Here is a 10,254-nt window from a genome sequence, read left to right as displayed (position 1 = left end):
AGGCTCCAGCACGACCCTGATAAAGTGTGGGCCCCGAGAACTAACTACGACGGAGTAACTTCCCTGCCTGCAGGCGATGAGCAGACGACGCTGGCAGAGCCTAGTTAAGAGTCACCTTTAGCCAGCGGACTCCAAAAGTAAAAACACGACGGTGGCGGGTGGTGAGCGATGTGGAGGGCGGGAAGGAGTTGAATCACTCCATAACCTGCCTCCATATCCGCGCATAGTTTTCGTTGCACTCTCTACCCTCACAGAACCTTAAATTCACATTGTCCCAACAAGTTATCTACGTCCCCCTCCCTGAAGGGATATCAAATTGGGCGGGAGCTCCCGCGAACCCTGACCTGGCCCATCCACGAAGGCTTAGGACCTGGAGGGAGAACGTTGGGAGCGGCGCGGGGGCGCTTTTTCAAAAAAAGCCGCTGAATGCTGCTTCCTGTCCTCCTCCTCCTAAGTTGCTCTCCCAAGATGTACCCCCAAACCATATTCTCCCAGCCCTGCTGCCGCCAGTGACCTCAGGGCTTCCCTTTGGCCTCCCACTCGGGACTTCCTCCTCCGGCTCCGCTAGGCCCCAGGACCCGGCGGCACGCACGGCGCTCGGCCTACAGGCCCCGCCAGGCAGGCGGGCAGCGAGGTACCATCCCGGCCCATTCCCGCCGCCATTTTCCGGCCACCGTCGCCGCCGCGTAAAGGGGACCATTCCGGAGGAGGAGACTGCGCAGGGGCGCACCGGTCTCCGCCGCAGCGCGGGGGGGGGCGGTGTGCGCCGGCACTGGGAGGAATCCTTAGGATCTCTGAAGCCTCCCCTCGCTGGCCACCCTGTCCCAAGCTAAGGGCTCCTACCAGGCCTTACCGAGAAGCCCCTGGCCTCACCCCAGCGCCCGGCGCCTCTACTTACGCGGAAAAATCCCGCGTCCATCTTGCCGCCTCGCTCGGAGATCGCTCCCTATCCCAGGATACACCGCGCCGCCGCGACGGAGGGCGGGACCGGCGGAGGGAAAGCCGAGCGCCGGGACGCAGCGCGGGCCGTTGCACCCGCCCCCTCCGGCCGACACGAGGCCGCGCCTGCTCAGTGCGCCGAGAACCCGCCACGCGTGCGCACGAGCGCCAGGGGGGCGGGCTTCTGTCAGGCCCTAGGCTCCCCGGTAGGCAGTGGAGGAGGCGAACCTGACGACTGCAGCCAATGGGAACAAAAGGGAGGGCCGTCGAGTCGCCCCGCCCTGCAAATCCTTTTGTGGCGCGTGACCATCCTTGTTCGCGCAATGTGACGTGAGCCATCCTTCGACCCGTAGTGGGAGAGGCCTGGCATGCCGGAGTTCCATGCAGCGATTGAAGAGAAAGGCTGTTACCTCAGAGTGACGCGGGCGAGGCGGCCCGTATGCCGACGAGAGGCCTGCGCCCTCCCTTTCGTTGTGAAAGTTGTGATTGTGTGGATTTTACGCGTTTACCAGACGAGAGAGGATTGGCTGTAAAGCGGTCGAGCTTGGGAGCAGACATGAAATCTGCCTTGTAGCCCCGCTTGCTCGGCCTTTGGAGGAAGCTGGAAGTGTCCAGTAGATGAGTTACGGTTTCGGCGGCCCCGTAACCACGCCGCGGGGCAGGACGCCCGCGAGAGAGCCGTGGTCCTCGGGCTCTGCCTGGGGCTCTCCCCGGCCAGGGTCTCGGACTCCGAGAAGCACCAGCTTCCTCGCAGCGCCTCGCCTGGCCGCCCTGGTGCCTCTGGTCTGGCTGCGAGGGCCTCGGGTTGGATGTGCACTGCTAGGTTTTCTTATTGTTTTGAAAATTATTTTATCTAATAAAGCAGAGACGGGGGTCTCGCTCTGTTGCCCAGGTTGGTCTCGAACTCCTGGCCTTCCCAAAGTGCAGGGACTTAAGGCCTGAACCACCGCGCCCGGCCCCACTCTGCCAGCTTTTCCGCAAGCGCTTCTCGCCCTTCTCGCTTCTCTTTCTTGGACGGAAAGCAGGCGTCCCTTTCTCAGAAAGGCCTCCTCCGGCCATCTTTTGTATCGTTCCCGCCCCCATACACACTCACGCTTTCCTTTTCTCTTTTTTTTCCGCGGCACTTAGCCCACCTGAAAGTATGTATGTGTTTGCTCTCGTGACTGGAGACACCAAGCTGTGTGCTGGCGACATCCTTGCATCTCCAGCTCAGACTTCTCTCCTGACCGTCCCACGTGCCCAAGCTGAAATCCTGATTCCTTCGCCCTCCACCAAAACCACAAACAAACGACCTGCCCTTGCCAGGGTCTTCCCTGGCTCCCGCAGACCGCAGTGGCTTTCCTTTGGTGTAGGACGCAAGCCTGTGTTACTCTTGACTCCTTTTCTTTACTTTGGCTTTCAAACCATCAAGAAACCCTCCCTGCTGTCCTCGTGGTTCCAGGCACCATCGTGTCTTCCCTGAACTGCGCTGACCCTCTTACTGGTCTTCCTGCTTCCACCTTTGCCACTCAGCATCTATTCTAAATGTAGCCAGCAGGGTAGTTATGTTAGAAAACCTTCATCAGACCCTTTTCTCAAAACCCTCCAGCAGCCTCTCATTTCTGTTAGAGCAAAAGCCAAAATCCTTCCTGATGCACGTTATTTCTTCGTTGATGTAATCTAGAATGCTCTACTTCTAGATATCTTTTTTTTTTTTTTGAGACCGAGTCTCGCTTTGTCGCCCAGTGGCGCGATCTCGGCTCACTACAACCTGTGCCTCCTAGGTTCAAGAGATTCTCCTGCTTCAGCCTCCCTAGTAGCTGTCTATCGGTGCGCGTGCCACGGTTTCTCCATGTTGACCAGGCTGCTCTCGAACTCCCGACCTTCAGTGATCCTTCCGCCTTGGCCTTCCAAACTGCTGGGATTACAGGCGTGAACCACCGTGCTGACCTACTCCCGGATATCTACTGGGCAAACTTAAAGTCCTCCCCACCGCCCCCCTGCAGATGGGGTCTTGCTGTATCTGCCCAGGCTGGAGTGCAGTGGCAGGATCTCGGCTCACTGCAACCTCCGCCTCTCGGGTTCAAGGAATTCTCCTGCCTCAGTCTCCCGAGTTGAGAGGTGGGATTACAGACACCCGCCACCAAGTCTGGCTACTTTTTTTATTTTTAGTAGAGATGGGGTTTCACTATGTTAACCAGGTGGGTCTGGAACTCCTGACCTCGTGATCTGCCTGCCTTGGCCTCCCAAAGTGCTGGGATTATAGGCGTGAGTTACCGTGCCCGGCCTGGGCAAACTTAAAAGTTCTTACTCAATTGTCACTGAGGCCTAACCTGACTTCCTTGCTGGAAGTTGCTCGGATATCCTCTCTACATCCTGATGCCCTTTACTATTTTTTTTTTTTTTTCGTAGCTTTTATCACCTTATAATGTGCATTCACCCAGGCTGGAGTGCAGTCACGTGATCTCGGCTCACTGCAGCCTCTGCCTCCTGGGCTTAAGCCATCCTCCCACCTCAGCCTCAGAAGTAGCTAGGACTACAGGCCCGCACCACCATGCCCAGCTAATTTTTGTATTTTTTGTAGAGATGGGGTTTTGCCATGTTGCCCAGGCTGGTCTCAAACTCATGAGCTCAAGCGATACCTGACTTGGCCTCCCAAAGTGCTGGGATTACAGGTGTGAGCCACTGCGCCCAGCTGTTTAACCTGTTTTTAATGTTTATTGTCTGTTCCCCACACTAGAATGTAAGTGCCCTAAAGTCAGGGCTTACTGTTTTGTTCATTCATGTGTCACTAGAAAAGTGACACATGGCATGGGTGCAGTAAACATTTGTTCAGTGAATGAAGGCTTTGTCAGACCGCCAAAGACAGGGAAGTGACAGGCCTCCACGGAACAACCACTTGACCAGATGGGAACTATGAAATCACAACACCCCACATCTCTCTGACTATTCTCTATGGTTCTGATTAGTCATTCTGTTTTAGGCTTCCTTCACTGTCTCTGTCTGTTTGCTGTCAATCCTATAAGTGTTGGTTTTTCTGGTAGTTCTGTCATTGACTATTTTTTCCCTCAACAAAGGTGCCCTCTCTGACCTCTCTTGGTTTTGATTACCTTTCATATTTCAAACCTGTGTATCTCAGGCACAGGTCTGCTCTAGACATATATTTTCAACTTCCTGCTCACCTGTTCACTTGGATGTCCCATAGGCACCTCAAACTCAACATGCCCTAAACTGAATTCATTTTCATCCACTTGCCTTCAACCTTACGGTTTCCCATTCTCAATGAATGAGCCCACCTTTCTTTCTATCATGATTCTTCTCTCTTCCTCACACTCTAAAACCAACTCTTGCCTTTTCACCTCTCTTAATAGCTTATGCCTCCCTCTCTTCATCCCACACTTCTAAATTGCAGCCACAATAAACTACAGATGCTTGTCTGATTATGAACAGATTTAGGTTTCAAATGGCAATTTCTTAATCTATATATTGGTAAGCCTAAAATGACTAAGAGATGATTCATATGGCACCTCTTCATCAAGCCTTTTCTGAACAACCTTCCAAAAAGGACATCCTCAATCCCCTAACTCTGTCCTACCTTTATTTTTTCCTTCTTTCTTTGCTTTTGGAGATAGGGTCACTCTGTAACCCAGGCTGGAGTGTGGTGATGCAGTCACAGGTCATTGCAGCCTCCTTGATTTCCCCAGCTCAAGCAATCTTCCTACTTCAGCACCCCGAGTAGCTGGGACTACAGGTATGTGCCACCACACTCAGCTAATTTTTAAATTATATTTTAGAGACGGGGGCTTTACTGTGTTGCCCAGTCTGGTTGTGAAGTCTTGGGCTTAAGTGATCCTCCCACCTCAGCCTCCCAAAGTGCTGGGAGTCATGAGCCACCATGCGTTTTCTTTTCTTTTCTTTTCTTTCTCTCTTTCCTCTCTTTCCTTTCCTTTCGAGACAGGATCCCACTGTGTCATCCAGGCTGGAGTGCATTGGTGTGATCTTGGCTCATTGGTGTGATATCACTGCAGCCTCCACTTTCTGGGCTCAAGCAATGCAGCCACCTCAACCTTCCGAATAGCTGGAACTACAGGCTCACACCACCACGCCTGGTTAATTTTTGTATTTTTTTCTTTTCTTTTTGATATGAGGTTTCACCGTGTTGCCCAGGCTCGTCTTGAAATCCTGAGCTCAAGCAATCTGCCTGCCTCATCCTCCCAAAATGCTAGGATTACAAGCATGCACCACTGTGCCCAGTCCTATTTTTTTTTTTTTTTTTTTTTTTTTTGAGATAGAGTCTTGCCATCTCCCAGGCTGGAGTGCAGTGGCATGATCTCGGCTCACTGCAACCTCCGCCTCCCAGGTTCAAGCGATTCTCCTACCTCAGCCTCCCAAGTAGCTGGGACTATAGGCGTGCGCCACCATGCCCGGCTAATTTTTTGTATTTTTAGTAGAGACAGGGTTTCACCGTGTTAGCCAGGATGGTCTTGATCTCCTGACCTCGTGATCTACCTGCCTCAGTCTCTCAAAAAACGCTGGGATTACAGGCATGAGCCACCGTGCCCAGCCCCTTATTTTTTTTTTTTTAAAGAACACTTAACATTACCTGGGATTGTTATCTATTTTGTTTATATGTTTACTATCTTCTTCCCTTTTTTTTTTTTTAAATAAAAAAGCTGTATGAGGGTGTGGATTTGCCCATCCTTGGAGCTCAATAAACATTTGTTGAAATGAGTATATGAATGAGAGTCTAAGGCTGGGCATCATGGTTCATGCCTGTAATCCCAGGACTTTGGGAGGCCAAGGCAAGAGGATTGCTCCAGGCCAAGGGTTTGAGACCAGCCTGGACAACAGAATGAGATACCCCCAACCCCACTGCCCCACCTCTATTTTTAAAAAAGAGTCTAAGGCTCGGTTTCCAAAGGCATTTCTTCCAATGAGTGTCTGTTGGTTAAAATGTTACAACCACTGATTCTATCAGTAAGTCTATATTGGAAAATCGGCTAAGGCCGATGAGCTGCCTCCCTGATGATCCCTGCAGATGCAGTGGATAACTACTTGGCAGTGACAGTTTTTGCAGACACCACCTGTTGCTCACTTTGATGCTGGGCAGATCAGAATAGGTCTTGGCTGGGCACGGTGGCTCGCGCCTATGATCCCAGCACTTTGGGAGGCTGAGGCGGTTGGATCACTTGAGTTTAGGAGTTCAAGACCAGGCTGGCCAACATGGTGAAACCCCATTTGTACTAAAAAATACAAAAATTAGTCAGGCAGTGGTGGCACACGTCTGTAATCCCAGCTACTTGGGAGGCTAAGGTGGGAGAATCTTTTGAGCCTCGAAGTAGGAGATTATGGTGAGCCAAGATCACAACACTGTAGTCCGGTCTAGGTGACAGATTGAGACCCTGTCTCAAAAAACAAAAACAAAAAACAAACAAAAAACCAAAATAGGTCGTAGTGCCGAGAAGCCACTTCTAGTGAACCCACCAGTGGCTCTTTTGCTGAGTCTGGTCTTTGAATCCTCAAACTCTGAGCCTCAGAAAGCTAATAGGCATCCAGCCTTGGTGCCTATCCTCGAGGCACAGGCTCAGAGCGTTCCATTTCATCAACAGCTTTTCCTCATTGCTTGGTGATTGATGTTGATGTTTAGGAGTTTCACTTGTTGCTTGTTCCCTGTGTTCTTCGGAATCCCTCCTACCGAACATTTATTCCATAGGCCGGGGCGGGTTTTGTAATTTTCTTGTTTTTGTTATCATCTTCACTTTTGTTACCATTGTTTGCCTCTTCCTTCCAGCTCTGCTTTTGTGTTTCCTGGATACAACAGGATTAACAGTCTTCCTAAAATACGTCAGAAGTGTATAAAAAATGTATAAGCATAAATTTACCAAGCAAGCTATGGAATCAAACCAATAGCTGAGATGAAAATGACTGAAGAATAGAAACAGATGCATTTGCTCCAGGAGATATTTTTGAGCACATTAGTGAGTATATTATCTATTGCCGCATAACAAATTACTCCCCAAATTTAGCAACTTAGAACAATAAACATTTGTTATCTCTCATTGCTGTGCATCAGGAATCTGGGGAGGCTTAGTTGGGTGATACTGGCTCAGGGTTTCTCAAGAGGTTATAGTCAAGGCTACAGTCAACTGGGGCTGGAAAATATATTTCCAAGAAGACTCACTCATATAGCTATTGGCTAGAGGCCTCAGTTCCATCCCACAATGATAGGGCTTCTTTGGTTTCCTCATGACATGGCAGCAAATGATCCAAAAGAGAACAAGACAGAAGCCACAATGTCTTTTGTAACATAACCTCAGAAGTCATGCACAATAGTTTTCATAATATCCTATTGGTTACACAGGTTACCCCCATTAAGTGTTGGAAGGGACTACAGAAGGACATCAATATTATGCCCTTCTGTAGCAGGGGGAGGGTCATTGGGGGTCATCTTGGAGGCTGGCTACCACAGTAAGTGTGTAAGTTGAAACTATTTCAGTGTAGCAGCTTGTATACTTCCAGATCTAAAATGGATGTATTCTTTCTGTCTTTCTCCCCTCAGATCTTTGCACATATTCTGTTCCCTTGGTCTGAAACCACTGTTCCTTCCCAGCGCTTTCTTTGCCCTCCCCACTTTGACTTTCTACCCTTTAACCCTTTAACTGACCAGCTCTGATTCTTCCTTTAGGATTTAGTTTAGACATGACCTCTTCCAGGAAGCATTTCTGCTTGGTAGGGCTCAGTATTTATCATCTGATTATCTTTAGGGGGTTGCTGAGTCTCCCAAAAGCCCTGGGTCTAGACCTTCCAAAACAGGATTCAGTTTTTCACCTATGGTCTCATAGCATATTTTCCACTATATTCTAATCACACACACACACACACACACACACACACACACACACACACACACACACCCCTCTACTCTATTCCGTATGTAAGAGGAATTGTTTGGAGACAAGGACTTTGTCTCTCTCCTCTCTTTTTTCTCAGTACCCAAACCAGAATTTGGCAAATAATATGCTCTAAGTAGACGTGCAACAAAAATGCATCTTGGTCAAATACAGAATGGTTGAGCATTTAAAACGGTATTCTGCCAAAGCTGAAGATTTACATCATACAATAAACTTTTGAGATAAAAGAGTAAACTTTTTTTTTTGAGACACAGTTTCACTCTTGTTGCCCAGGCTGGAGTGCAATATTGATGCTGTATGATTTCTGAATTTCTCTTGGTCTTCTGTATATTTATTCCATTGTCAATAATTGCATGACTTTTATTTATTGCTTCTCCATTCTATAAATAATCAGATTCACTGAGGTTAACTATATGAAGGCCAGAAGTCTCTTAGCAATTAAGGGAAATAAAAGCTTAGTTGAATTTATCATTAATATATAAAGCTGCCAAACTATAAGATTTCTAGTTGGGTTTGCATAAGCAAATATCAAATAGATGAGACATGGGAGTAGCAATCTGGGATTTCCTGAATCTCACAGTTTTCTAGTCTGATAACAAGAGTCACTAGATGGCGTTCTACCCTCTCAGGATAATGTGCCTCTAATCAGGCAGGACTTGTTACAAGACTAAGTCAACTATCACAAGAGCATGTGGTTTGATTGGTTGTTTTTTACTGAGTCCTTCCTATATGCTTAGCATGGTGTTCTTAGTAAGGGGCACAAAGGAAGTGTAAGTTAGTCCTTGGAGAGTTCATAATATTACCAGAATAACAGCAACAGGCATCAGAGAAAAACATAACATCTTTGCTTGTCATCCCATAGAAAAACCTCCACAGATGTTATATTCAAGTATTATGTTTGCTTTTTTTTTTTTTTAAGAGACAGAGTCTTGCTCTGTCACCCAGGCTGGAGTGTAGTGTTGCGATATCGGCTCACTGTAACCTCCGCCGCCCAGGTTCAAGCGATTCTCCTGCCACAGCCTCTCGAGCAGCTGGGATTACAGGCCTGCGCCATTAAACCGGGCTAATTTTTGTATTTTTATTAGAGATGGGGTTTCACCATGTTGGCCAGGCTGGTCTTGAACTCCTGACCTCAAGTGATCTTCCTGTCTCGGCCTCCCAAAGTGCTGGGATTACAGACATAAGCCACTGTGCCTGGCTGGCTGCATTTCTTTTCTTTTCTTTTCTTTTTTTAGATGGAGTCTTGCTGTCGCCCAGGCTGGAGTGCAGTGGCACGATCTCGGCTCACTGCAACCTCCGGCTCCCAGGTTCAAGCAATTCTCTGACTTCAGCCTCCTAAGTAGTTGGGATTACAGGCATGTGCCACCACGTTTAGCTAATTTTTGTATTTGTAGTAGAGACGGAGTTTTACCATGTTTGCCAGGCTGATCTCAAACTTTTGACCTTACACTGTGGTCCGCCCACCTCAGCCTCCCAAAGTGCATGAACCACCATGCCGGGCCGTGTTTGCGCATATATATATATATATATATATATATATATTTTTTTTTTTTTTAGATGGAGTCTTGCTCTGTCGCCAGGCTGGAGTGCAGTGGCATGATCTCGGGTCACTGCCACCTCTGCCTCGCAGGTTCAAGCAATTCTCCTGCCTCAGCCTCCCAAGTAGCTGGGACTACAGGCGCCCACCACCACACCCAGCTAATGTTTGTAGTTTTACTAAAGATTGGGTTTCACCGTGTTGGCCAGGATGGTCTCGATCTCTTGACCTCGTGATCTGCCCGCCTCAGCCTCCCAAAGTGCTGGATTACAGGTGTGAGCCACCGTGCCCAGCCTATGTTTGCATATTTTTAAAACAAGGGCTGGAAGAATAAGAGCAGTATCCATCAGATGGGAAATGAAGAGCCATGGTTGGAATTCCCTGTACCTGTCTATGTTCTCTGTGTATTTAGATGGCAGTACTTTTCTTTTATATGGGATTTCATAATTACCATTCTGGGGGGGTCATATTATGTCAGGCTTTATGTTAATGCTTTAAACACTTTAGCTAATTCAATCTTCACAATAATACCTAGTAGACTGTTACAGGCTGAATTGTCTCCCCCTCCCAACCCCTGGCCAAAGTGTCTCCCCCTCTCAACCCCTGCCCTGCCCCTTCACCATCTCCAAATTCATATTGAGGTCCTAACCTCCAATACCCTGGAATGTGACTGTATTTGGAGATAGAGTCCTTAAAAAGGTAATTAAGTTAGAATGAGACCATTAGGTGGGTCCTTATCCAATATAACTAGTGTCCTCATAAGAAGGGGAAATTGGCTGGGCACAGTGACTCATGCCTGTAATCCCAGCACTTTGGAAGGCTGAGGTGCTCAGGTCACTTGAGGTCAGGAGTTCTAGCCCAGCCTGGCCAACATGGTGAAACCCTGTC

The 10,254-nt window shown here is 48.5% G+C and overlaps 1 protein-coding gene and 1 long non-coding RNA gene across 27 annotated transcripts in view; one reads left to right on the top strand and one right to left on the bottom strand.

Annotated features, from left to right (window-relative positions):
* SRRM1 (serine and arginine repetitive matrix 1) overlaps positions 1 to 1,228 on the bottom strand; it is a 29,859-nt gene extending 28,631 nt beyond the window's left edge. For all 26 annotated transcript variants that reach the window (XM_031665535.1, XM_031665542.1, XM_009201896.4 and 23 more), the window contains exon 1: positions 899 to 1,228. Coding sequence is in view for 13 of the 26 variants with exons in the window: in XM_009201860.4 (XP_009200124.1) it covers positions 899 to 919 (21 nt within the window). In the remaining 13 variants the exon portion in view is untranslated. The remainder of the gene's footprint in view (positions 1 to 898) is intronic.
* A 91-nt stretch (positions 1,229 to 1,319) lies between these two features.
* Positions 1,320 to 8,785, top strand: LOC116274558. The gene is made up of 3 exons (XR_004183314.1): positions 1,320 to 1,831; positions 4,551 to 4,669; positions 6,710 to 8,785. It is a non-coding gene; the product is annotated as an uncharacterized LOC116274558 (long non-coding RNA).
* Positions 8,786 to 10,254: the final 1,469 nt, after the last annotated feature.

The sequence above is a fragment of the Papio anubis genome, chromosome 1, assembly GCF_008728515.1.
Source record: "Papio anubis isolate 15944 chromosome 1, Panubis1.0, whole genome shotgun sequence".
Lineage (NCBI taxonomy): Eukaryota > Metazoa > Chordata > Mammalia > Primates > Cercopithecidae > Papio > Papio anubis.
This window is presented reverse-complemented; position numbering and strand designations above follow the sequence as displayed.